Source organism: Oncorhynchus tshawytscha, linkage group LG06 (assembly GCF_018296145.1).
Source record: "Oncorhynchus tshawytscha isolate Ot180627B linkage group LG06, Otsh_v2.0, whole genome shotgun sequence".
In the NCBI taxonomy this organism is placed as follows: domain Eukaryota; kingdom Metazoa; phylum Chordata; class Actinopteri; order Salmoniformes; family Salmonidae; genus Oncorhynchus; species Oncorhynchus tshawytscha.
The window spans coordinates 17,136,295-17,162,958 of record NC_056434.1 but is presented as its reverse complement, the minus strand read 5'-3'; the positions used below and the strand labels follow the sequence as shown (position 1 = coordinate 17,162,958).

General features: G+C 43.8%; 3 protein-coding genes across 4 annotated transcripts; 2 read left to right on the top strand and 1 right to left on the bottom strand.

Moving 5' to 3' along the window:
* Positions 1–2,294: 2,294 nt before the first annotated feature.
* On the top strand, positions 2,295–5,271 carry LOC112253271 (furin). The gene is made up of 10 exons (XM_024425284.2): positions 2,295–2,306; positions 2,410–2,505; positions 2,668–2,790; positions 3,163–3,239; positions 3,357–3,445; positions 3,557–3,729; positions 3,882–4,094; positions 4,370–4,470; positions 4,579–4,682; positions 5,141–5,271. Exons 1-10 carry the CDS (start codon positions 2,295–2,297, stop codon positions 5,260–5,262), a joined length of 1,110 nt encoding a protein of 369 aa, XP_024281052.2. The 3' UTR covers positions 5,263–5,271.
* A 7,823-nt stretch (positions 5,272–13,094) lies between these two features.
* Positions 13,095–22,066, top strand: LOC121846665 (proprotein convertase subtilisin/kexin type 4-like). The gene is made up of 3 exons (XM_042323031.1): positions 13,095–13,191; positions 13,995–14,114; positions 21,470–22,066. Exons 1-3 carry the CDS (start codon positions 13,110–13,112, stop codon positions 22,000–22,002), a joined length of 735 nt encoding a protein of 244 aa, XP_042178965.1. The 5' UTR covers positions 13,095–13,109; the 3' UTR covers positions 22,003–22,066.
* Positions 22,067–22,092: 26 nt separating this feature from the next.
* LOC112252150 (transmembrane protein 79) lies at positions 22,093–26,101 on the bottom strand. Of its 2 annotated transcripts, none has more exons than XM_024423132.2 (5): positions 25,923–26,101; positions 24,943–25,218; positions 24,266–24,811; positions 23,165–23,378; positions 22,093–22,785 (listed from the first exon to the last, which is right to left on the bottom strand). In XM_024423132.2, the coding sequence occupies exons 2-5, from the start codon at positions 25,205–25,207 to the stop codon at positions 22,527–22,529; spliced, it is 1,284 nt and encodes a 427-aa protein (XP_024278900.1). In that variant the 5' UTR covers positions 25,208–25,218; positions 25,923–26,101; the 3' UTR covers positions 22,093–22,526. The 2 variants fall into 2 exon arrangements, with proteins under 2 accessions (XP_024278900.1, XP_024278899.1); XM_024423131.2 differs by having other exon boundaries at positions 22,094–22,785; positions 24,943–25,230; positions 25,923–26,100.
* Between the last annotated feature and the right edge of the window lie 563 nt (positions 26,102–26,664).

Genomic DNA, 26,664 nt, shown 5'->3' with positions numbered 1-26,664 from the left:
CGGCGGTCCAGAGCCTCCAGCGACAGTCTGCGGTCCAGAGCCTCCAGCGACAGTCTGCAGCCAAGAGTCTCCAGCGGGGGTTCTGGTCTACGGTCCGGAGTCCCTGGCAACGATCTACGGTCCGGAGCCCCAGCGACAATCCACGGTCCGGTTCCACAAAAGCGGAGGGATCAGCGAGCGGAGCGGGGTCTACGTCCCGAACCAGAGCCACCACCGAGGCTAGATGCTCACCCGGACCCTCCCCCATGGAGTCAGGTTTTGCGGCCAGAGTCCGCCCCTTTGGGGTGGGGTACTGTCACGCCCTGACCTTAGAGAGCCTTTTACCCCATCCACATTGAATAGGCTCTGAAATGTACATCAACCAGGGATAAAGAGAAAGATAACACTGTGAAATTGTTCATACTTAATTGAAGTTAAGTGTCTATTGACACGCTGTTTATTTGGCAATATAAAATTTTTATTCTTTGATTTACTGGCCACCATTACTGTGGTTACATGTTCAGTATATGTATTGACCAGCAAACCCACTGCAGCCTACCTCACTATCTCACTCTCCATCCCTGCTTTGGACAGTTAATAACATGACACTCGTACTCTGCCCTTTTCCTTTATGGTTGATATTAACAATGAAAGGCGATACTATCTGTCTCTCTCCTATTGTGTACCACTGTTAAATACTGTGGAAAATAAAATATAGGGAAAATAAGTACTTAAAACTACCAATTACTGTAGATAAATATGAAAGAAAATGGTAAACACAACACTATACTAAACCCCCTAATTGTCAAACTAATATTAATGTACAATAATATAGAAGATACGTGACTGGGAGGTTATGCAATATGGGTGTATATCCACTGCATGCTTCTTAGGTGTGTAATTGACATGACCAAGGAGCTATTGCAAATTTGAAACTATGAAAAATTGTACATTACACCGCGTGATTTTACAGTACACAAACAAGAGTGTGCAATATAGAAGGGTAGTCAGTGGACATTAGGTCACATGACCAAGGAGCTATTGAAATCTTACATTTAGAAAAATTCATGTAAAAACGTGTGAGATAAAAATGGACAAGGTAAAGGATGTGCAATGTGTAGGCCCACTGAGTGGACATTCTGAACCTGGTTTGAAGTCACTAGGTCACATGACCAAGGAGCTATTGAAATTCTAAACTTCGACAAATTAATGTAAAACCATGTGAGATTTAAATGGACAAACTAAAGGGTGTGCAATGTGTGTCTATGCCATCGGGTTAGCAACAACCAGTTTTGAAGGTGTTAGGAATAATGGTTAAAGAGCTATTGAAATATCAAATCAAATCAAATGTATTTATATAGCCCTTCTTACATCAGCTGATATATCAAAGTGCTGTACAGAAACCCAGCCTAAAACCCCAAACAGCAAGCAATGCAGGTGTAGAAGCACGGTGGCTAGAAAAACTAGGAAGAAACCTAGAGAGGAACCAGGCTATGAGGGGTGGCCAGTCCTCTTCTGGCCGTGCCGGGTGGAGATTATAACAGAACATGGCCAAGATGTTTGACATTTGAAAAATGTAATTTGTCACTATGTTGACGGTCCCTAACTGCTGTTGGTGAACGTAATTAAAACTACAGCCGAATATCCGTCGAATATCCAACTTGAAACTGTCTTTACATCGGTCCTAAATCATAGTCTTGTCAATGCCGTTACACAACGCAAAAGTGACCAAACAATGCACAGATACTTGCGCGCCAGTCTTGATTATCTGTGGCGGGAATATTAGTTATTGTTCACGCTCGTGTAGTAGGCCTATTCGAATGTCAAGTACAACCGTTAGTGATGAAACTGTCAACATCAGTTAAAATCAAGTTGCAGACATGAGATTTAGCGAAATGAAAGGATTGCTTCTCTATGACCAACAATGTATCAGCTGATCAGTTCAAACAGCAGACAGAATGAGGTTTATCAGTTGCTTCTTGTGTATGTTGTATGTGTCCACAATGTATGCTGAGGTCATCTACACTAACATTTGGGCGCTACATTTGAATTGCACTCCTGAACAAATCAACAAGATTGCAAAGAAGCATGGTTTCCATAACCTGGGAAAGGTAAAACAATGTTAGTTCACTGTTTATGTCATATAATGATTTGTATTTTTATGTGTAGATCTTTTAGCATATTATGACTAGCAAATTTCTTCTGGCATATTATATTTGTAGATATTTCCAGATGGCAACTATTACCATATGGAGCAAAGACAGGTGGCAAAACAATCATTGCAGGCACACTATTTGCATAATCTTATATTCAAAATGGACCCTAAGGTGAATAGCCAATAGGTCAATACTATCCAAAATTGGCTGGAATAACCAGTCCCGGCATTTCTCTTATTGTAATGAGTGTGATGATGTACTTTCTGTTTCGTAGGTGCTTTGGTTTGCACAGCAATCTGGAAGGAGTAGAAAGAGAAGACACTCTTTCACAGTACCAACTGATCCATTTTTCAATCAGCAGTGGTACCTGGTATGTCAACATTAAGCTTCCATTTTTGTTTGAAGTATATTTCCATAATACAAGCTCTTTACATTTTTATTCAGCCTGTTTTAGTTTTTTCTGCCTTGAGTGAAAACAAATGGTTATCCCCATTTTAACAGAAAAAATTATGTATTCAAACTGCTTTTCCAGAGTGAGGCCTTTGATCAGAATGTGGTGGCTGCATGGGCTCGAGGCTACACAGGAAAAGGGGTGGTGGTGTCCATCTTAGACGATGGCCTAGATACAAGCCACCCAGACATTGCTGAAAATTATGTGAGTTGTTATTATATATTTTTTTATTTAACCTTTATTTTAACAGGGAACACATTGAGACCTAGGTCTCTTTTACAAATGTGCCTTGTATAATACAACATAAATATACAGATTATACCCTATATATATTCAAATACAAAAACACATTAATGGGAAGCACAAATCACCCAGAAAAAGTTACATTCCTCCACAAAAATGTCCCCAATCAATACTTTAAATTGCCCGAATGGCACTAGAACATCAATATGAAATGTATTTAGAATTTTGTTCCAGCAATACAGTGCTGTAACAAAAATGGAAAAAGACAAATGTTATTTAAAAAATAAAAGTGGCAAATGATCCTTATAAAAACCTAATGTATTGTACCTGTAGGATCCACAGGCTAGCTATGACATGAACGATAATGACCCCAACCCAGACACCCAATACACTCTGACCAGACCAAAGAGGTAATTTGCTATGATGTTAAGATTTTAATGCAAGATATTACATCATGTATCATGTATGAAGTGCACTATGTAACAACATTCTGTATGGATGAACCCCTTTTGTATTCTGTTCCATAGGCATGGAACACGGTGTGCTGGGGTGGTGGCAGCAGTGGCAAATAATGGGGTGTGTGGGGTTGGAGTGGCATATCAGGCCAAGATCGGAGGTAAGTATTACCCATACATTCACTCATTTGGTCTCTTTTAATAGCATATAGAACTGTACTGCAATTATCCTGATTTAATTTGCGTCCTGTTACTTGTTCTGTTTTGTCCAGGAGTTCGGATGTTGGATGGACAAGTGACTGACCTGATAGAAGCCATGTCCTTAAATTTGAATCAGCAACACATTGACATCTACAGCTCCAGCTGGGGACCTGAAGATTTGGGGACGAATTTGGAGGGGCCAAACACATTGGCCCAAGAAGCCTTTATCAGAGGCATTACCAATGTATGATACAACTTGTACTGGTTATCCTATATTACCTGTTTTATCAGTAGTGTCCATTTTGTTAGATAAGATAAAACAATGTAATCGGCATTGGCAACTAAAGCGGTAAGATCATACAATGAGTCTTAAAAAACATATTCAATACCTTACAGGGCCGAGGTGGCTTGGGTTCCATTTACGTCTGGGCTTCAGGCAATGGGGGTGCCAGCTTTGACAACTGCAACTGCGATGGCTACACCAACAGCATTTACACGTTGTCTGTTGGTAGTACCACTGAGAGGGGAACACTGCCCTTCTACAGTGAACCCTGCTCGGCCATTCTAACAACGACCTACAGTGGTGGCAGCTTTCATCACCGCAGTATTGTAAGTCTCTTTGTCCTCAACTCATCCCACACTAGTGTTTTTAACATCCATATATTTCTTTAAAAAGATGCATTTAGAGTGACAAAGCATTCTGTTAAATCTTTGACTAGTTTAGCATTAGTTTAATTGTGCTTAACAAAGTAGTCACATGAATGCAAAGGTTTGCTGAAGATGTGTGGAACTCTGAAAAAGGTCAATATTTATCTCACATTTACCACCTACAGCAACAGTAAGCAAAGCCTCAACAAAGTACCTGGATGTTGTTTCCCTTCCAGGTCACCACCGACCTGCATCAATCCTGCACCTCAGACCATACTGGGACCTCTGCCTCTGCCCCTCTGGCTGCTGGGATCATTGCACTGGCTCTGGAGGCAAAGTAACCATTCTCTTGTCTCTCTGCACCTGTAACTCAATAAGCTATTTGTTGTAAGTTTGAGGCTTTGAGTCATTGAGAAAGTTGATAATATCCCAACTTCTCCCACAGCCCGACACTCAACTGGCGTGATGTGCAACACCTCGTGGTGCGAGCATCTAGACCGGTAGATCTTCGAACGCATGATTGGCGGACCAATGGTGTTGGAAGACGTGGTGAGACATAAAGCACTACCTTCTAGTGTTAGGTAGTTGACCCAGGGCGGCAGGGTAACCTAGTGGTTAGAGCGTTGGACTAGTAACCAGAAGGTTGCAAGTTCAAATCCCTGAGCTGACAAGGTACAAATCTGTCATTTGGGCACCCTCATTAGCCCAAAGAAGACCATCTCCAATTTACTAGACTGTCATTGAAAATAAGAATTTGTTCTTAACTGACTTGCCTAGTTAAATAAAGGTAAAAATAACATATTTTTTTAGGGAAACTGGGATGTGATTTGTAGGGCCAGAAATAGAGTTGAAATGAATGAACTGCTTTTAGACAGGCAGCCCAATTCTGATATTTTTCTTTTGACCAATCAGGTTGGTCAAAAGACCAGTTAGTGGAAAAATATAAGAATTGGGCTGCCTGTGTAAACACAGCTATAGCATCATACACCTGATTTGCTTTATTGTAGTCAGCCATTACTATGGATATGGGCTACTGGATGCAGGGAGACTGGTGGAGTTGGCCAGTAAATGGAAAGCAGTCAAACCTAAAAGGAAATGCACCATTGACCTCATTACCAGAGCCATGTAAGGAAAACACCATTGTCCTTTCATCTCACTTATGGATAGTTAGTAGGAAAACAGCCACTTAGTGTGTTCTATAGCTGTTTACAGTAAACATAAACATGATCTTCAGATTTTATTGAGCATAAACAGAAGTGGAGGCTGGTGGGAGGAGCTATAGGACGGGCTCATTGTAATGGCTGGGATGCAATGCATGGAACGGAGTCAAACATGTGGTTTCCATTTGTGTGGTGGGTGATACCATTCCATTAGCTTCTCCCACCAGCCACCACTGATAAAGTAATTCCACTAATTCATAATGCCAACTTGGCCAGTTAGATGTGTTATACCTGATGCTCTGTCTGTCTGATAGTGAACTCCGCAGGAAACTGACATTGAGGTGGAATGTGACAGCTTGTCACGGCACCAGGAACTGGATTCGGTCTCTGGAGCACATCCAGGCCCGTCTTACACTGACCTATAGCAGACGTGGAGATCTCTCCATCACCCTCATTAGCCCAAAGAAGACCATCTCCAATTTACTCACAACCAGGTAAGGCACAGCCAAGTCAATGGACAGAAAGATTGAAAGCAATACATAGTAGTGATTTAAAAAGTCATAGTCAATCAATTAATAATATTATAATACTCTTAGCAAAAAAAGGTCTTTAATTTACAATATGTAGAATCTATGAGAATAGAAAGGTTCAGAACTTTTGTGAAACATCACAGCACAGTGGAAAAATATATGGCAAATAGAAATCAAAACTTGATGGTGTTCAGAGGTAAATGGGAGGCGTTTAGTGGAAGATAACTATTGTAAACCATACTGTGTCTGTATGTACGCTGCTCAAAAAAAATGTACGCTGCTCAAAAAAAATAAAGGGAACACTTAAACAACACAATGTAACTCCAAGTCAATCACACTTCTGTGAAATCAAACTGTCCACTTAGGAAGCAACACTGATTGACAATAAATTTCACATGCTGTTGTGCAAATGGAATAGACAACAGGTGGAAATTATAGGCAATTAGCAAGACACCCCCAATAAAGGAGTGGTTCTGCAGGTGGTGACCACAGACCACTTCTCAGTTCCTATGCTTCCTGGCTGATGTTTTGGTCACTTTTGAATGCTGGCGGTGCTTTCACTCTAGTGGTAGCATGAGACGGAGTCTACAACCCACACAAGTGGCTCAGGTAGTGCAGCTCATCCAGGATGGCACATCAATGCGAGCTGTGGCAAGAAGGTTTGCTGTGTCTGTCAGCATAGTGTCCAGAGCATGGAGGCGCTACCAGGAGACCGGCCAGTACATCAGGAGACGTGGAGGAGGCAGTAGGAGGGCAACAACCCAGCAGCAGGACCGCTACCTCCGCCTTTGTGCAAGGAGGAGCAGGAGGAGCACTGCCAGAGCCCTGCAAAATGACCTCCAGCGGGCCACAAATGTGCATGTGTCAGCTCAAACGGTCAGAAACAGACTCCATGAGGGTGGTATATGAGGGCCCGACGTCCACAGGTGGGGGTTGTGCTTACAGCCCAACACCGTGCAGGACGTTTGGCATTTTCCAGAGAACACAAAGATTGGCAAATTCGCCACTGGCGCCCTGTGCTCTTCACAGATGAAAGCAGGTTCAAACTGAGCACATGTGACAGGCGTGACAGAGTCTGGAGACGCCGTGGAGAACGTTCTGCTGCCTGCAACATCCTCCAGCATGACCGGTTTGGCGGTGGGTCAGTCATGGTGTGGGGTGGCATTTCTTTGGAGGGCCGCACAGCCCTCCATGGGCTCGCCAGAGGTAGCCTGACTTCCATTACGTACCGAGATGAGATCATCAGACCCCTTGTGAAACCATATGCTGGTGCGGTTGGCCCTGGGTTCCTCCTAATGCAAGACAATGCTAGACCTCATGGGGCTGGAGTGTGTCAGCAGTTCCTGCAAGAGGAAGGCATTGATGCTATGGACTGGCCCGCCCGTTCCCCAGACCTGAATCCAATTGAGCACATCTGGGACATCATGTCTCGCTCCATCCACCAACGCCACGTTGCACCACAGACTGTCCAGGAGTTGGCGGATGCTTTAGTCCAGGTCTGGGAGGAGATCCCTCAGGAGACCATCCACCACCTCATCAGGAGCATGCCCAGGAGTTGTAGGGAGGTCATACAGGCACGTGGAGGCCACACACACTACTGAGCCTCATTTTGACTTGTTTTAAGGACATTACATAATAGTTGGATCAGCCTGTAGTGTGGTTTTCCACTTTAATTTTGATTGTGACTCCAAATCCAGACCTCCATGGGTTGATAGATTTGATTTCCATTGATCATTTTTGTGTGATTTTGTTGTCAGCACATTCAACTATGTAATGAAAACAGTATTTAATAAGACTATTTCATTCATTCAGATCTAGGATGTGTTATTTTAGTGTTCATTTATTTTTTTGAGCAGTGTATATAGTATGTATAGGCTTCTACTTCCAGCTTAAGTGTTGTCGTCTACTACTTTACTCGAATTAGGGGAGGGATGGTAGGGTTAAGTGTGCCTTGAATTGTAAATAAATCACCGACAGTGTCTCCAGAAAAGCACCATCACACCTCGTCCTCCATGCTTCACGGTGGGAACCACACATGCGGAGATCATCCGTTCACCTACTCTGAGTCTCAGACACAGAGGTTGGAATCAAAAATGTCAAATTTGGACTCATCAGACCAAAGGAAAAATTTCCACCGGTCTAATGTCCATTGCTTGTGTTTCTTGGCCCAACATGTCCCTTCTTCTTATTGGTGTCCTTTTTTCAGTGGTTTCTTTGCAGCAAGTCAACCATGAAGGACTTATTCACACAGTCTCCTCTGAACAGTTGATGTTGAGATGTCTGTTACTTGAACTCTGTGAAGCATTTATTTGGGCTGCAATTTGAGGCTGGTAACTCTGCAGCAGAGGTAACTCTGGGATCATCCTTTCCTGTGGCGGTCCTTATGAGAGCCAGTTTATTCATAGTGCTTGATGGTTTTTGCAACTGCACTTGAATAAACTTTCAAAGTTCTTAATTTTCCGCATTGACTGACCTTCATGTCTTAAAGTAATGATGGACTGTCGTTTCTCTTTGCTTATTTGAGCTGTTCTTGCCATAATATGGACTTGGTCTATTACCAAATAGGGCTATCTTCTGTATACCAACCCTACCTTGTCACAACACAACTGATTGGCTCAAACGCATTAAGAAGGAAATAAATTCCACTAATTAACTTTTAACTAGGCACACCTGTTAATTGAAATGCATTCCAGGTGACTACCTCATGAAGCTGGTTGAGAGAATGCCAAGAGTGTGCAAAGCTGTCATCAAGGCAAAGGGTGGCTACTTTGAATAATCTCAAAATATAAAATATATTTTGATTTGTTTAGCACTTTTTTGGTTACTACATGATTCCATATGTGTTATTTCATAGTTGATGTCTTCACTATTATTCTACAATGTAGAAAATAGTAAAAATAAAGAAAAGGCCTGGACTGAGTAGGTGTGTCTAAACTTTTGACTGTGACTGTGTGTGTGTGTGTGTATATATATATATATATATATATATATATATATATATAATAAACACACACACACAACTTATTGTGGGAGCTTGTGGAAGGCTATCCGAAACGTTTGACCCAAGTTAAACCATTTTAAGGCAATTCTACCAAATACTAATTGAGTGTATGTAAACTTCTGACCCTGTCACGCCCTGATCTGAGTATTCTTTGTTTTCTTTATATATTTTGGTTAGGTCAGGGTGTGACATGGGTGATGTATGTGTTTTTGTACTGTCTAGGGGTTTTGTAGGTTTATGGGGTTGTTTATCATCTAGGTGTTTATGCATGTCTATGGTTGCCTAGATTGGTTCTCAATTAGAGGCAGCTGTTTATCGTTGTCTCTGATTGGGAACCATATTTAGGCAGCCATCTGCTTTGGGAATTTTGTGGGTTATTGTCTGTGTGATGTTGCATGTTTGCACTCAGTGTTTATAGCGGTCACCTTCGTTTTGTTACTTTGTATAGTTTGTCTAAGTGTTCTTCGTCTTATTAAAGAAGATGTATTCATATCACGCTAAGCCTTGGTCTCCTCCATACGACGAACGTGACAGACCCACTGGTAATGTGAAATAAAAGCTGAAATAAATAATTCTCTCTACTATTATTCTGAAATTTCACATTCTTAAAATAAAGTGGTGATCCTAACTGACCTAAGACAGGGAATTTTTACTAGGATTAAATGTCAGGAATTGTGAAACTGAGTTTAAATGTATTTGGCTAAGGTTTATGTAAACTTCCGACTTCAACTGTATATTGAACATTCAAGACACAATTGTGCAGAAATAAAGGGAGGAGCCAGGAATATTTTCCACAATGGAAAGATCAGCTAACTCCTCGGCTTTCTAGAAAAAGTCATTATCTCTAAACTAAACTATGAACAAATCATAAACTCAGAAAAAAGTCCCCTTTTCAGGACCCTGTCTTTCAAAGATAATTCGTAAAAATCCAAATAACTTCACAGATCTTCATTGTAAAGGGTTTAAACACTGTTTCCCATGCTTGTTCAATGAACCATAAACAATTAATGAACATGCACCTGTGGAACGGTCTTTAAGACACTAACAGCTTACAGACGGTAGGCAATTAAGGTCACAGTTATCAAAACTTATGACACTAAGGAGGCCTTTCTACCGACTCTGAAAAACAGTAAAAGAAAGATTCCCAGGATCCCTGCTCATCTGTGTGAATGTGCCTTAGGCATGCTGCAAGGAGGCATGAAGACTGCAGATGTGGCCAGGGCAATAAATTGCAATGTCCATACTGTGAGACGACTAAGACAGCGCTACAGGGAGACAGGACGGACAGCTGATCGTCCTCGTAGTGGCAGACCACGTGTAACAACACCTACACAGGATCAGTACATCCGAACATCACACCTGCGGGACAGGTACAGGATGGCAATAACAACTGCCCGAGTTACACCAGGAACGCACAATCCCTCCATCAGTGCTGACTTTCCACAATAGGCTGAGAGAGACTGGACTGAGGGCTTGTAGGCCTGTTGTAAGGCAGGTCCTCACCAGACATCACCGGCAACAACGTCGCCTATGGGCACAAACCCACCGTTGCTGGACCAGACAGGACTTGCACAAAATGCTCGTCACTGACGAGTCGCGGTTTTGTCTCTCCAGGAGTGATGGTCGGATTTGCGTTTATCGTCTAAGAAATGAGCGTTACACCGAGGCCTTCAGACGGGCCTAGACATGCGCTGGCTTGAGCAGGGGGACCTTGCGTGCGCTGCAGGATTTTAATCCAAATCAAATCAAATTTTATTTGTCACATACACATGGTTAGCAGATGTTAATGCGAGTGTAGCGAAATGCTTGTGCTTCTAGTTCCGACAATGCAGTAATAACCAACAAGTAATCTAACTAACAATTCCAAAACTACTGTCTTATACACAGTGTAAGGGGATAAAGAATATGTACATAAGGATATATGAATGAGTGATGGTACAGAGCAGCATAGCCAAGATACAGTAGATGGTATCGAGTACAGTATATACATATGAGATGAGTATGTAAACAAAGTGGCATAGTTAAAGTGGCTAGTGATACATGTATTACATAAGGATGCAGTCGATGATATAGAGTACAGTATATACGTATGCATATGAGATGAATAATGTAGGGTAAGTAACATTATATAAGGTAGCATTGTTTAAAGTGGCTAGTGATATATTTACATCATTTCCCATCAATTCCCATTATTAAAGTGGCTGGAGTTGAGTCAGTGTCAGTGTGTTGGCAGCAGCCACTCAATGTTAGTGGTGGCTGTTTAACAGTCTGATGGCCTTGAGATAGAAGCTGTTTTTCAGTCTCTCGGTCCCAGCTTTGATGCACCTGTACTGACCTCGCCTTCTGGATAATAGGGGTGAACAGGCAGTGGCTCGGGTGGTTGATGTCCTTGATGATCTTTATGGCCTTCCTGTAACATCGGGTGGTGTAGGTGTCCTGGAGGGCAGGTAGTTTGCCCCCGGTGATGCGTTGTGCAGACCTCACTACCCTCTGGAGAGCCTTACGGTTGAGGGTGGAGCAGTTGCTGTACCAGGCGGTGATACAGCCCGCCAGGATGCTCTCGATTGTGCATCTGTAGAAGTTTGTGAGTGCTTTTGGTGACAAGCCGAATTTCTTCAGCCTCCTGAGGTTGAAGAGGCGCTGCTGCGCCTTCTTCACGATGCTGTCTGTGTGAGTGGACCAATGCAGTTCGTCTGTGATGTATATGCCGAGGAACTTAAAACTTGCTACCCTCTCCACTACTGTTCCATCGATGTGGATAGGGGGGTGTTCCCTCTGCTGTTTCCTGAAGTCCACAATCATCTCCTTAGTTTTGTTGACGTTGAGTGTGAGGTTATTTTCCTGACACCACACTCCGAGGGCCCTCACCTCCTCCCTGTAGGCCGTCTCGTCGTTGTTGGTAATCAAGCCTACCACTGTTGTGTCGTCCGCAAACTTGATGATTGAGTTGGAGGCGTGCATGGCCACGCAGTCGTGGGTGAACAGGGAGTACAGGAGAGGGCTCAGAACGCACCCTTGTGGGGCCCCAGTGTTGAGGATCAGCGGGGAGGAGATGTTGTTGCCTACCCTCACCACCTGGGGGCGGCCCGTCAGGAAGGTATTCCTCTTGTCCAGATGGGTTAGGGCAGTGTGCAGTGTGGTTGAGATTGCATCGTCTGTGGACCTATTTGGGCGGTAAGCAAATTGGAGTGGGTCTAGGGTGTCAGGTAGGGTGGAGGTGATATGGTCCTTGACTAGTCTCTCAAAGCACTTCATGATGACAGAAGTGAGTGCTACGGGGCGGTAGTCGTTTAGCTCAGTTACCTTAGCTTTCTTGGGAACAGGAACAATGGTGGCCCTCTTGAAGCATGTGGGAACAGCAGACTGGTATAGGGATTGATTGAATATGTCCGTAAACACACCGGCACACACAATCCATGACGGCGTAGTGTGTTACTAATGGTTTTCTTTGAGACTGTGGTCCCAGCTCTCTTCAGGCCATTGACCAGGTCCTGCCGTGTAGTTCTGGGCTGATCCCTCACCTTCCTCATGATCATTGATGCCCCACGAGGTGAGATCTTGCATGGAGCCCTAGAACGAGGGTGATTGACCGTCATCTTGAACTTCTTCCATTTTCGAATAATTGCACCAACAGTTGTTGCCTTCTCACAAAACTGCTTGCCTATTGTTCTGTAGCCCATCCCAGCCTTGTGCAGGTCTACAATTTTATCTCTGATGTCCTTACACAGCTCTCTGATCTTGGCCATTGTGGAGAGGTTGGAGTCTGTTTGATTGAGTGTGTGGACAGGTGTCTTTTATACAGGTAACGAGTTCAAACAGGTGCAGTTAATACAGGTAATGAGTGGAGAACAGGAGGGCTTCTTAAAGAAAAACTAACAGGTTTGTGAGAGCCGGAATTCTTACTGGTTGGTAGGTGATCAAATACTTATGTCATGCAATAAAATGCAATTTAATTACTTAAAAATCATACAATGTGATTTTCTGGATTTTTGTTTTAGATTCCATCTCTCACATATGAAGTGTACCTATGATAAAAATTACAGACCTCTACATGCTTTGTAAGTAGGAAAACCTGCAAAATCGGCAGTGTATCAAATACTTGTTCTCCCCACTGTATATATATATATATATATATATATACGGCATAATGGTGAAGTATCAGGGCTTCAATATGCAACAAGAGGTCCAAGTGTGACTCATCTTGTCTGTACTAAAATATTCTAATCCAATGTTGCTTCACAGGCCTTACGATAAAATGTCTACAGGTTTCTCAGACTGGACCTTCATGAGTACACACTGCTGGGATGAGGATCCCTGCGGATATTGGGTTCTACGGATAGAAAACAATGGAGATTCAACCAACAGAGGTACACTGACAAAAACAAAGATGTTTCAATTTGAGGTGTCAACTTCAATAACACAGCGAGTGTCTTAAAACTCATCTCTAGTATTTAAATTAAATTAGTTACAGAAAGAAATAGTACACAACATTAATTAGAAACAGAACATTTGTCATCTTTAACTAGTATTAGAAATTAAATGCACTCAGTGTGTCACGTCCTGACCTTAGTTCCTTTTTAATGTCTCTGTTTTGGTTTGGTCAGGGCGTGAGTTGGGGTGGGCATTCTATGTTTTGTGTTCTATGTTTTCCATTTCTATGTGTTTGGCCTGGTATGGTTCTCAATCAGAGGCAGCTGGGAATCGTTGTCTCTGATTGAGAACCATACTTAGGTAGCCTGTTTTTCCCACTTGAGTTGTGGGCAGTTATTTTCCGTGTTAGTGCCACATGGGACTGTTTTGTTTGTTTCACTTTGTTACGGTGTTATTTTGTAGTGTTCAGTTTTACATGTTAAAATGGACACTTACCACGCTGCAAATTGGTCCGATCTCTCTTACTCCTCGTCAGAAGAAGAGGACGAGCGTTACACAGTGCTGCAGCTGATGTAACAGAGGCTGGCACTATTTGGCTCTCGCTTTCTTCTTTTGTCGTCCTTCCTGTTCAAGCGCACACCTCATCAAAAGATACTACTCAATGTACTCATGATTTGTTTGTGTTCCATAATTTCTCACACAGTTACAATTTAGGACAGGATTTGTATGCTTTAGATTGTACAATGGACGTTTTCTACAATGTACTCAAGCACAAACTCGTTTTTTTCTTTGTCCATAGGCGTCCTGTTGAAATTTCATCTGGAGTTACATGGGACAGATGAACGCATGGCAGGCCGCCGCATGGAGAGAGCAGTGATACAGCAGTGTGCAGTGGGGAACTCTGATGGCAGCTGTGAAGGTAGGCAGCAACATCAACCATACCCTGAATTTATACTGAACAAAAATAGAAACTCAACATGCGACAATAAATGATTTTACTTATTTCATATCAAATCAAATTTATTTGTCACATACACATGGTTAGTAGATGTTAATGCGAGTGTAGCGAAATAATTGTGCTTCTAGTTCCGACAATGCAGTAATAACCAACGAGTAATCTAACCTAACAATTCCAAAACTACTACCTTATACACACAAGTGTAAAGGGATAACGAATATGTACATAAAGATATGAATGAGTGATGGTACAGAACGGCATAGGCAAGATGCAGTAGATCGTATCGAGTACAGTATATACATATGGGATGAGTAATGTAGGGTATGTAAACATTATACACTGCTCAAAAAAATAAAGGGAACACTAAAATAACACATCCTAGATCTGAATGAATAAAATGTTCTTATTAAATACTTTTCTTTACATAGTTAAATGTGCTGACAACAAAATCACACAAATTATCAATGGAAATGAAATTTATCAACCCATGGAGGTCTGGATTTGGAGTCACACTCAAAATTAAAGTGGAAAACCACACTACAGGCTGATCCAACTTTGATGTAATGTCCTTAAAACAAGTCAAAATTAGGCTCAGTAGTGTGTGTGGCCTCCACGTGCCTGTATGACCTCCCTACAACGCCTGGGCATGCTCCTGATGAGGTGGCGGATGGTCTCCTGAGGGATCTCCTCCCAGACCTGGACTAAAGCATCCGCCAACTCCTGGACAGTCTGTGATGCAACGTGGCGTTGGTGGATGGAGCGAGACATGATGTGCTCAATTGGATTCAGGTCAGGGGAACGGGCGGGCCAGTCCATAGCATCAATGCCTTCCTCTTGCAGGAACTGCTGACACACTCCAGCCACATGAGGTCTAGCATTGTCTTGCATTAGGAGGAACCCAGGGCCAACCGCACCAGCATATGGTCTCACAAGGGTTCTGAGGATCTCATCGCGGTACCTAATGGCAGTCAGGCTACCTCTGGCAAGCACATGGAGGGCTGTACGGCCTTCCAAAGAAATGCCACCCCACACCATGACTGACCCACCGCCAAACCGGTCATGCTGGAGGATGTTGCAGGCAGCAGAACGTTCTCCATGGCGTCTCCAGACTCTGTCACGTCTGTCACATGTGCTCAGTGTGAACCTGCTTTCATCTGTAAAGAGCACAGGGCACCAGTGGCGAATTTGCCAATCTTGGTGTTCTCTGGCAAATGCCAAACGTCCTGCAAGGTGTTGGGCTGTAAGCACAACCCCCACCTGTGGACATCGGGCCCTCATACCACCCTCATGGAGTCTGTTTCTGACCGTTTGAGCAGACATGCACATTTGTGGCCTGCTGGAGGTCATTTTGCAGGGCTCTGGCAGTGCTCCTCCTGCTCCTCCTTGCACAAAGGCGGAGGTAGCGGTCCTGCTGCTGGGTTGTTGCCCTCCTACGGCCTCCTCCACGTCTCCTGATGTACTGGCCTGTCTCCTGGTAGCGCCTCCATGCTCTGGACACTACGCTGACAGACCCAGCAAACCTTCTTGCCACAGCTCGCATTGATGTGCCATCCTGGATGAGCTGCACTACCTGAGCCATTTGAGTGGGTTGTAGACTCCGTCTCATGCTACCACTAGAGTGAAAGCACCGCCAGCATTCAAAAGTGACCAAAACATCAGCCAGGAAGCATAGGAACTGAGAAGTGGTCTGTGGTCACCACCTGCAGAACCACTCCTTTATTGGGGGTGTCTTGCTAATTGCCTATAATTTCCACCTGTTGTCTATTCCATTTGCACAACCTCATGTGAAATTTGTCAATCAGTGTTGCTTCCTAAGTGGACAGTTTGATTTCACAGAAGTGTGATTGACTTGGAGTTACATTGTGGTTTTTAAGTGTTCCCTTTATTTTTTTGAGCAGTGTATTAAGTAGCATTGTTTTTAAAGTGGCTAGTGATATATTTTACATTAATTTCCATCAATTCCCATTATTAAAGTGGCTGGAGTTGAGTCGGTGTGTTGGCAGCAGCCACTCAATGTTAGTGGTGGCTGTTTAACAGTCTGATGGCCTTGAGATAGAAGCTGTTTTTCAGTCTCTCGGTCCCTGCTTTTATGCACCTGTACTGACCTCGCCTTCTGGATGATAGCGGGGTGAACAGGCAGTGGCTCGGGTGGTTGTTGTCCTTGATGATCTTTATGGCCTTCCTGTGACATCGGGTGGTGTAGATGTCCTGGAGGGCAGGTAGTTTGCCCCCAGTGATGCGTTGTGCAGACCTCACTACCCTCTGGAGAGCCTTACGGTTGTGGTCGGAGCAGTTGCCGTACCAGGCGGTGACGCTCTCGATTGTGCATCTAGAAGTTTGTGAGTGCTTTTGGTGACAAGCCGAATTTCTTCAGCCTCCCGAGGTTGAAGAGGCACTGCTGCGCCTTCTTCACGATGCTGTCTGTGTGGGTGGACCAATTCAGTTTGTCTGTGATGTGTACGCTGAGGAACTTAAAACTTACTACCCTCTCCACTACTGTTCCATCGATGTGGATAGGGGGGTCCCCCCCTGTTTCCTGAAGTCCACAATCATCTCCTTAGTTTTGTTGACGTTGAGTGTGAGGTTATTTTCCTGACACCACACTCCGAGGGCCCTCGCCTCCACCCTGTAGGCCGTCTTGTCGTTGTTGGTAATCAAGCCTACCACTGTAGTGTCGTCCGCAAACTTGATGATTGAGTTGGAGGCGTACATGGCCACGCAGTCGTGGGTGAACAGGGATTACAGGAGAGGGCTCAGAACGCACCCTTGTGGGGCCCCAGTGTTGAGGATCAGCAGGGTGGAGATGTTGTTACCTACCCTCACCACCTGGGGGCGGCCCGTCAGGAAGTCCAGTACCCAGTTGCACAGGGCGGGGTCGAGACCCAGGGTCTCGAGCTTGATGACGAGTTTGGAGGGTACTATGGTGTTAAATGCCGAGCTGTAGTCGATGAACAGCATTCTCACATAGGTATTCCTCTTGTCCAGATGGGTTAGGGCAGTGTGCAGTGTGGTTGAGATTGCATCGTCTGTGGACCTATTTGGGCGGTAAGCAAATTGGAGTGGGTCTAGGGTGTCAGGTAGGGTGGAGGTGAAATGGTCCTTGACTAGTCTCTCAAAGCACTTAAAAACAGTTCAGTTCATTTAAGGATATCAGGCAATTTAAATAAATTCATTAGGCCCTAATCTATGGATTTTAACTTGACCTGGCAGGTGCGCAGCCATGGGTGGGCATAGGCCCACCCATTGGGGAGACGGGCCCAGCCAATCAGAAAGAGTTTTTCCCCACAAAAGGGCTTTTTTACAGAGAGAAATACTCCTCAGTTCCATCAGCTGTCCGGGTGGCTGGTCTCATACGATCCCGCAGGAGAAGAAGCTGGATGTGGAGGTCCTGGGCTGGCGTGGTTACATGTGGTCTGCGGTTGTGAGGCCGGTTGGACGTACTGCCAAATTCTCTAAAACGGCTTATGGTAGAGAAATTAACATCAATATCTCCGGCAACAGCTCTGGTTGCTCGCTCCTTCAAAACTTGAGGCATCTGTGGCATTGTGTTGTGTGACAAAACTGCACATTTTAAAGTGATCTTTTATTGTCCCTAGCACAAGGTTCACCTGTGTAATGATTATGCTGTTTAATCAGCTTCTTGATAAGACACACCTGTCTGTTGGAGTATCTTGGCAAAGGAGAAATTCTCACTAACAGAGATGTAAACAAATTTGTGCAAGACATTTGGAGGAGATGGCTGCCGTTTTACAGTCTCCTAACCAATTGTGCTATTGTGTGTTTTTTTTGGCGTTGGTGACCATCTTATTTTGTACATAATGTTTCTGCCACCGTCTCTTATGACCAAAAAGAGCTTCTAGATATCAGGACAGCGATTACTCACCTCGTACTGGACAAAGATTTTTTCTTGAAGTCAGACGCTTAGGATTTACTTCAGACACCCGACAAGGCCCAAATCCCTGTGATTCGCATGAGAAAGGGACAGAGATATCAGGGATGTAGGTCGGGGTGCCTTGTAAGGATCCGTCGGTGAGTGGGTAATCTGCCTCTACCATCAGTCCTATTAGCCGACGTACAATCATTGGATAACAAATAGACAAACTACGATCACGAATATCCTACCAACGGGACATTAAAAACTGTAATATCTTATGTTTCACTGAGTCGTAGCTGAACGATGACATGAATAACATACAGCTGGCGGGGTTTACGCTGCATTGGCAAGATTAAACAGCCGCCTCCGGTAAGACAAGGGGTGGCGGTCTGTGTATATTTGTGAACAACAGGGGGTGCACAAAATCTAATAGTAAGGAAGTCTCAAGGTTTTGCTCACTTGAGGTATAGTATCTCATGATAAGCTGTAGACGACAAACTCTCTTGGTAAATAGTATCTATATTTTTCGTAGCTGTCTTTTACCACCACAAACCAATTCTGCCACTAATACCGCACTCAATTAGCTGTATACGGCCATAAGCAAACAGGAAAATTATCATCGAGAGGCGGCGCTCCTGGTGGCCGGGGACTTTAATGCAAAGAAACTTAAATCCGTTTTACCTCATTTCTACCAGCATGTTAAATGTGCAACCAGATGGGAAAAAAAATACTCTAGACCACCTTTACTCCACAAACAGAGATGGATAGCAAAGCTCTCTCTCTCTGTCCACTTGGCAAATTGGACCATAATTCTATCCTCCTGATTCCTGCTTACAAGCAAAAACTAAAGCAGGCAGCACCAGTGACTCGGTCAATAAAGAAGTGGTCAGATGACGCAGATGGTAAGCTACATGACTGTTTTGCTAGCACAGACTGGAATATGTTCCGGGATTCTTCCGATGGCATTGAGGTGTACACCACATCAGTCACTGGCTTCATCAATAAGTGCATCGATGATGTCGTCCCCACAGTGACTGTACATACATATCCCAACCAGAAGCCATGGATTAGAGGCAACATCTGCACTGAGCTAAAGGGTAGAGCTGCCGCTTTCAAGGAGCGGGACTCTAACCCGGACGCTTATAAGAAATCCCTCTATGCCCTCAGACGAACCATCAAACAGGCAAAAGTGTAAATTCAGCACTAAGATTGAATCCTACTACACCGGCTCCGACCCTCATCAGATTTGGCAGAGCTTGCAAACTATTAGACTACAACGGGAAGCACAGTCGCAAGCTGCCCAGTGACACAAGCCTACCAGACTAGCTTAATTCCTTCTATGCTCGCTTCGAGGCAAGCAACACTGAAGCATGCATGAGAGCATCAGCTGTACCAGACGACTGTGTGATCAAGCGCTCCATAGCTGATGTGAGTAAGACCTTTAAACAGGTCAACATTCACAAGGCCGCGGGGCCAGACGGATTACCAGGACGTGTACTCCGAGCATGTGCTGACCAACTGGCAAGTGTCTTCACAGATATTTTCAACCTGTCCCTGACCAACATGTTTCAAACAGCCCACCATAGTCCCTGTGCTTAAGAACACTAAGTTGACCTGCCTAAATGACAACCGACTAGTAGCACTCACATCTGTAGCCATGAGGTGCTTTGAAAGGCTAGTCATAGCTCACATTAACACCATTATCCTAGAAACCCTAGACCCAGTCCAGTTTGACTCAATCGCACTCCACACTGCCCTTTCCCACCTGGATAAAAGGAACACCTACAGTGGGGCAAAAAAGTATTTAGTCAGCCACCAATTGGGCAAGTTCTCCCACTTAAAAATATGAGAGAGGCCTGTAATTTTCATCATAGGTACACTTCAACTATGACAGACAACTTTGTCTGTCATAGTTGAAGTGTACCTATGATAAATTACAGGCCTCATCTTTTTAAGTGGGGGAACTTGCCCAATTGGTGGCTGACTAAATACTTTTTTGCCCCACTGTATGTGAGAATGCTATTCATTGACGACACCATAGTGCCCTCAAAGCTCATCACTAAGCTAAGGACTCTGGGACTAACACCTCCCTCTGCAACTGGATCTTGGACTTCCTGGCGTGCCATCCCGAAGTGGTAAGGGTAGGTAACAACACATTTGCCATGCTGATCCTCAACACGGGGGTCCCTCACAGGTGTGATTGCTCAGTCCCCTCCTGTACTCCCTGCATGGCCAGGCACGACTCCAATACTATCATTAAGTTTGCAGACGACACAACAGTGGTAGGCCTGATCACCGACAACGATGAGACAGCCTTTATGGAGGAGGTCAGAGACCTATCCCGTGTAGTGGCAGGATAACCTCTCCCTCAATGTGATCAAGACAAAGGAGATGATTGTGGACTGGAGGACTGAGCACACCCCCATTCTCATCGACGGGGCTGTAGTGGAGCAAGTTGAGAGCTTCAAGTTCCTTGGTGTCCACATCACCAACAAACTATCATGGTCCAAACACACCAAGACAATCGTGAAGAGGGCACGACAAAGCCCATTCTCCCTCAGGAGACTGAAAAGATTTGGCATGGGTCCTCAGATCCTCGAAGTTCTACTGCTGCACCATTGAGAGCATCCTGACGGGTTGCATAACCTTCTGCTATGGCAACTGCTCAGCCTCTGACCGCAAGGCACTAGAGAGGGTAGTGCGTAAGGCCCAGTACATAACTGGGGCCAAGCTCCCTGCCATGCAGGACCTCTATACCAGGCGGTGTCAGAGGAAGGCCCTAAAAATTGTTAGACCCCAGCCACCCTAGTCATAGACTGTTCTCTGCTACCGCATGGCAAGCGGTACCGGAGTGCCAAGTCTAGGTCCCAAAGGCTTCTTAACAGCTTCTACACCCAAGCCATACGACTCCTGAACAGCTAATCAAATGGCTACCCAGACTATTGCATTGCCCCCCTTTTACACTGCTGTATCTCTGTTATCTATGTATAGTCACTTTAAATCTGCCTACATGTACATATTACCTCAATTACTTGAATGAACCTGTGCCCCCGCACATTGACTCTGTACCAGTAGCCCCTGTATATAGCCTCGCTACTGTTATTTTACTGCTGCTCTTTAGTTATTTTTATTTATCCATTTTTTTTTTTACTTAACTGACAATGCAGTTAAGAACTAAGTGTTAAGGGCTTGTAAGTAAGCATTTCACTAAGGTCTACTACCCCTCTTGTATTCGGCGCATGTGACAAATACAATTTGATTTGAAATACACTTTTTGTGCATATGGAGAATATCTGGAATCTTTTATTTCAACACTTTACATGTTGCGTTTTAATATTTTTGTTCACTATATTTTACAATGAAACAGTTGCACACTTGAATGTCACATTCTATAAAACAGTTTGAAAATGTTACTAACCAAGTAAGGATCCTCCTTTTTTAGAGTGTGTCTACCCATTGTACGTGTTTGAGAGCATCTGCCTAATGTCCTGTCCACCTCACTACTATGAGTCAGATGGAAACAGCACCCGTTCCCATCGGAAATGCTTACCCTGCCATCACAACTGCCACACTTGTTTTGGGAAAGAGGACACAAACTGTCTCGACTGCCCTCCGTATTCTATCTTGGATTTTCGTCTTGGTACCTGTAGCCCCCCTGTCTACCCCTGGGACCACAGAGGTAAAGTGACCAGTGGCATGGAGCGGACGGCAGCAGTTCTTGGTATCCTGATGGGAGGGCCGCTGGTGATTTTGTGCATCATGTGGGCGATTACATGGATGGTGAGCAGGGTGTTCCTACCATGTGTCGCTGCCAGGAACGAAGTGGACAGCAGCACCAGTCATAGCAGCAGTGAGGAGGCTAGGGATGTGGAGATGGTGGTCTTCCGTATTACAGAAGACCAGGCAGAGAACAGCGAGAGAACATCTCATTCCCAACACCAACATTCCCAATACTTCACTTCAAGAGGAATTTGACTCGCTTCAGTCAACATTAAAGTAGCCAATAATAAAATTCTGTCGAGAAACAGAAAATTATTTTCCAAATAGCTTTTATTGTTACTTCAGTATCATTTACAAACTTTTGGATGGATAAAATAAATGTCTATTTGGGACCCAAGTTGCATTCAGTGGTTTTTATAAGAACACATCAATTGGTAGAATGTCCATCCATTTGCAATTATAACTTTTAAGTCAAAGTACTTCACAAAACATTAAATATAGGCACTGGAATAGCTTAAAAGGACACACATTTAGAAGTAGAACATTGTTCAAAGACTTCCTCCACAACTAAAAGGAGGAACGGCTCTTGCATTTCAGATAATAAGCATGAATCCACATAAAAAGGTCCTGTATATGAGGAGCAAAATACAACTTAAGCCTTTACAGACTTAGAGGTTAGTGGCATTCTGTGAAGCTCTGCTGAACTTCAGACCACAGGAATGGGCTATTTCTGGGTTCTAAGCTTTCTCTTTAAGTTATAAGGGACAGTGCTCTCCTCCTTACTGAGTTTCCAAGATGTCCGTGGGTATGACACGATCTGATTTGCCACTGGAGCTCTGTGACACCTCCAGAGGCCAAGATGAAGGGGTGGTCTGATAATAGAGTGTGTCCTCCGAACCAAAGAGCAGCTGTCTGAGGCTCAAGTCATACAGACAGTACAGATTGAAAGCCACCATGGCAAGGAGTGGGAAAACAGTGAGCCCCGATCCAAAGCCTCTCCAGGGGCTACATATGTGGAAGCAGAGCCAGTAGATAAGCCTATAGGAATAAAATGAGGATAAACTTAAAACATGTTCAGCTTTATAATAATTAATAATTAGGTGCTTACATTTGTCCTATTTCACACATGTGCATGTGTGAATTGGATATTTGATTTTTGCATATCCCACTCCCCTGACACCCTTGGAGAATGGGGTCAGAGCCAGGGATCAGCCATTATTCATGGGCACCCTGGAGCAATAAGGGTTACGTGCCTTGCTAAAGGGCAGACAGATCTTTCACCTAGTCGGCTTGGGGATTTGAACCAATAACCTTTGTTACTAGCCCAATGCTCCTAACCGCTAAGCTACCTGCCGTCCATTCTAGAGACGTCACTCTTTTCACTCACTGAGCAATCAATGACTTTGAAACCACTCACCTCCCACCAACGAAAACGCCAGTCAAAATGGGCACCACCCGCAGCTGGTCTTGAGGCAGGAATGTAGCCAGAACCAACAGATTGAGAACGTAGAGAAACAACTGCTCCATAGACGCAGAGACAAACAGCTGCTGAATGGCCGGTCTTCTATGGAGAGCCTCAGCTGGATTTAAAGACCCAGTGCAGAACTGGCACATAGCACCAATCAGCATAGCTAGAGGGGGAGTAATAGATATTTTAGTATTCACATTTAGAAACACAACACAAAACACCTAATGGTCTGTTTGACTTTGTCTGGCATTATGAGTCTTCAGCATCCTAGCTTTTTGAACTGATTGCTTTTGAACTGATGCTTAGTCCAGTCTTTGATATAATACCCTCCGTTTCTGCTTGAACATTCGACTAATAACACTTGAAAGCCAAATATGTGAAAGGATTTGTTTTTAGCCATGTTGCTTAATACAGTCAAGTCCTTTCAGTAGAAAGAAAAGGAGATGAGGAAAGTAATGAGAAACTATTGGGACACTGCCCAGGAGACTGGAGAACTAGTTACCCTCATCTTTTCTATTCTAGTTTCCATGTTAAGCTATTTATAAGAAAGGGGAGGAAATTGCCAGTGCTTCAGTAAGACTTGCATTGCCTTGAGGTTGAATGTGTTGACAAAGACTAAGCCTTAGACAAATTATGAGACGTGGACTACTAGAAAACCTAAAATAACTTAATACTGCATTCAAGAGCTTTTTGGGAGATTGATTGCTCCAACTAAATAAGTAGGTTTGTAGAGCTCAGTATAAAAGGCACCCCACTGTGCAAAAACTGGTTGAATCAACATTGTTTCCATGTCATTTCAACAAAAAAGAAAATGTGATGACTTTGAATCAATGTGGGAAAATTATTGGATTTGCAAAAAGTCATCAACGTAAGGGGATTACATCTTTTCACCCAACTTTTTACCTAAATCCAATTCCGTGATTTTTTTTGATTTCACGTTTGTTGACAGCAACCAAATTTAAATCTAAACTAGATGTTGAACTAATGTCTGTGCCCAGTGTGACAGTTGTGTTGTTTGAGTCGCATATGAAAACAATTATTCAGACATACCCAACAAGATGGGGACTGCAGCTACGGCACAGCAGCAAAGTGTGAAAGTGAGGCGGCTGACCATGTCAGGGCAGTCTGGGGAATCTATGGGAACATAGAAATAAAGTGCATAGAGAAGCCCTGCAGTAATCAGAAGGGAGGCCAGGACTGAGCACACAGCAGGAACACGGCCACTTTGGCAACATCTACAGCAGCAGCACCACAGTCTCTTGTCTGCCACCTCTGGGACAGCCTCACAAGTCTCTTGATCTTGGGAACTCCACATAGTCAACTCTATGCTCTCCGGTGGCAAGCCGAGCAACGGTTGGCCTTCATCAATGGTGGACTCCAGATTGTTGGATTCTGGACTCCATCTCTGTGTGTCTGTGCCATTGGGAATGTCTCTGCGAGAGGCTAGATTTGGAGTGCTGATGCAGTTTTCCACCGGGTCTTCCAAATTCTGCACAAGAGCAATCGGACTTGAAATAGTTCCATCCTGAACTCCCTCTTGCGGTCTTCGTTCTGCTTTGAAGCCCTCGCTGGGTTGCTGGTGGCAGGAATCAAGCTCTGTAGAAAACAAAGCATAATCAACATCTTTCTGTCACCATATGTTCAATGTTGTGAGTAATGAATGTCACCCAATCTGCACGTTTAATTAGTGGCACTCAAAAAATGTGTTTGTTCGATTTATCACTTACGGACAACTTGATCAGCTGGCAGGGCTTCCAGGGAGTGGTGAGAGCCCATGACTGAGTGAGAAGAGGAGTGGAGCTCCTCCACTGAAGATTCAGGACTGTCAGACACTGGTGCTAAAGAGATCTGGGTGTCCAGGTCGAGGAATGGAGAGAATGACAGCCTGGCAGGGTCAATATCCTGCAGTTGATTGATGATGTCACTGATGGACTCCTTCACACTATCAATCTCTTTGCCATCTTCTGGGTTGGTGGCTTGACGCCCCGTCATAGTCGCACAGCCTACAGAAATAACTGCAGATGGGTTCACATAGTAAATGTGAAATTGTCTAACAATAACATGACAATATCAGTCGTATTGATATTGTTTGCATCTCCGCACGCGAGGTTCAAAGGGTCCACCCCATTCGCGCCAGGCTGTATTATGAACATCTGGGGATTGAATTTGGAATCGGCCCTTGGGGCAGCGCCAATCGTGGAGGGCGGCTCGTCGTCTGATTTTAGGACTGACACGCAACTAAACCAAACACGTCACGACTGGGGTTCATTCTCCAAACAAAAGACGGATTTACTAGACTATCATAACATTTTGTGCAGCTTTTGGAAAGTGAGGCATCGAATTGAAATGACCAATTGACAAACGGAACGCGCACACAAGAGAAAATGTGCATTTGCTGTTCTGTTGCAGATTAATTGTTACCAGTTGCATTCATTGATTAGGATATTACCATTTTTCTTTGAATAGGATACTTGATGATTGAAGTGGTCGTTTATTGATCATAAATAATACATCTAATATTCCCATATCAAATTACTAATAATAACAAGCGGAGCAATATAAACGATAGCCTCATCATTTAGGTCTGATGAAGCCACTATTCAATAGCTTAGTTTATACATAGTCATATGGACATACAGTCAAAATCCATAACAGAGAAAGTAGCCTACACACTTATATTCGATTAAAAGATGCTTAATATACTTACTTTTTCTAGGGATGCAGAATTACTGTTGTTTCAATTTCTTCGTTATTTTTTCCTTCCCCCAACTTTTGTCTTCTAGAATCTGGTATACAGTCTCAACTTCTGAATCAAATTTCAAGACGGACAAAATACTACGTTTAAGCCCCCGCCCACACACTTTCTGGGTACCATGTCACACAGACCATATGGAGCAAATAAATCCAAAGCGGATACACCGGGGGGGGTTGGGGCTCTGCTGTTTGGTCCAGATATTTAGAAAATAAAACATTACTTAAACAGGATAGCCTCAACCTGGAGTTGATAATCAAATAAATCAGCCTCCCGTAAAGTGCTATGGGACACAGAGAATTAAAAACAAATCACATGCAAAGTTATTTCAACTCAGATTTGCAAACTCTAGACGGGTTTCCAAAAGCAGTATGAAATTAACCCACTCAGACCTTAGTGTCGACTGAAAGGTGACCAGGTGCCAACCACTGAGACTGATTTGTGAAGCATGTTGAAACTTTAGAAAGGTAAGAGAATAGGCAGACAATAGCAGTCTTTGTGTTCCTGCCACATGTGGGGGAAACTGGCATTAGAGTAGGATTCCACTATAGCTTTGGTGGAAAGGTCCATTTAAATGGGAGGGGTAAGTTTAGTTTCTGAATATTCATTCTTGGGGTAAAAATGTATTGTCAAAATTCCATGTACAAAAACAAAACAAATTGGCTAACCATGGAAGTCATAGGACACACGACATTTC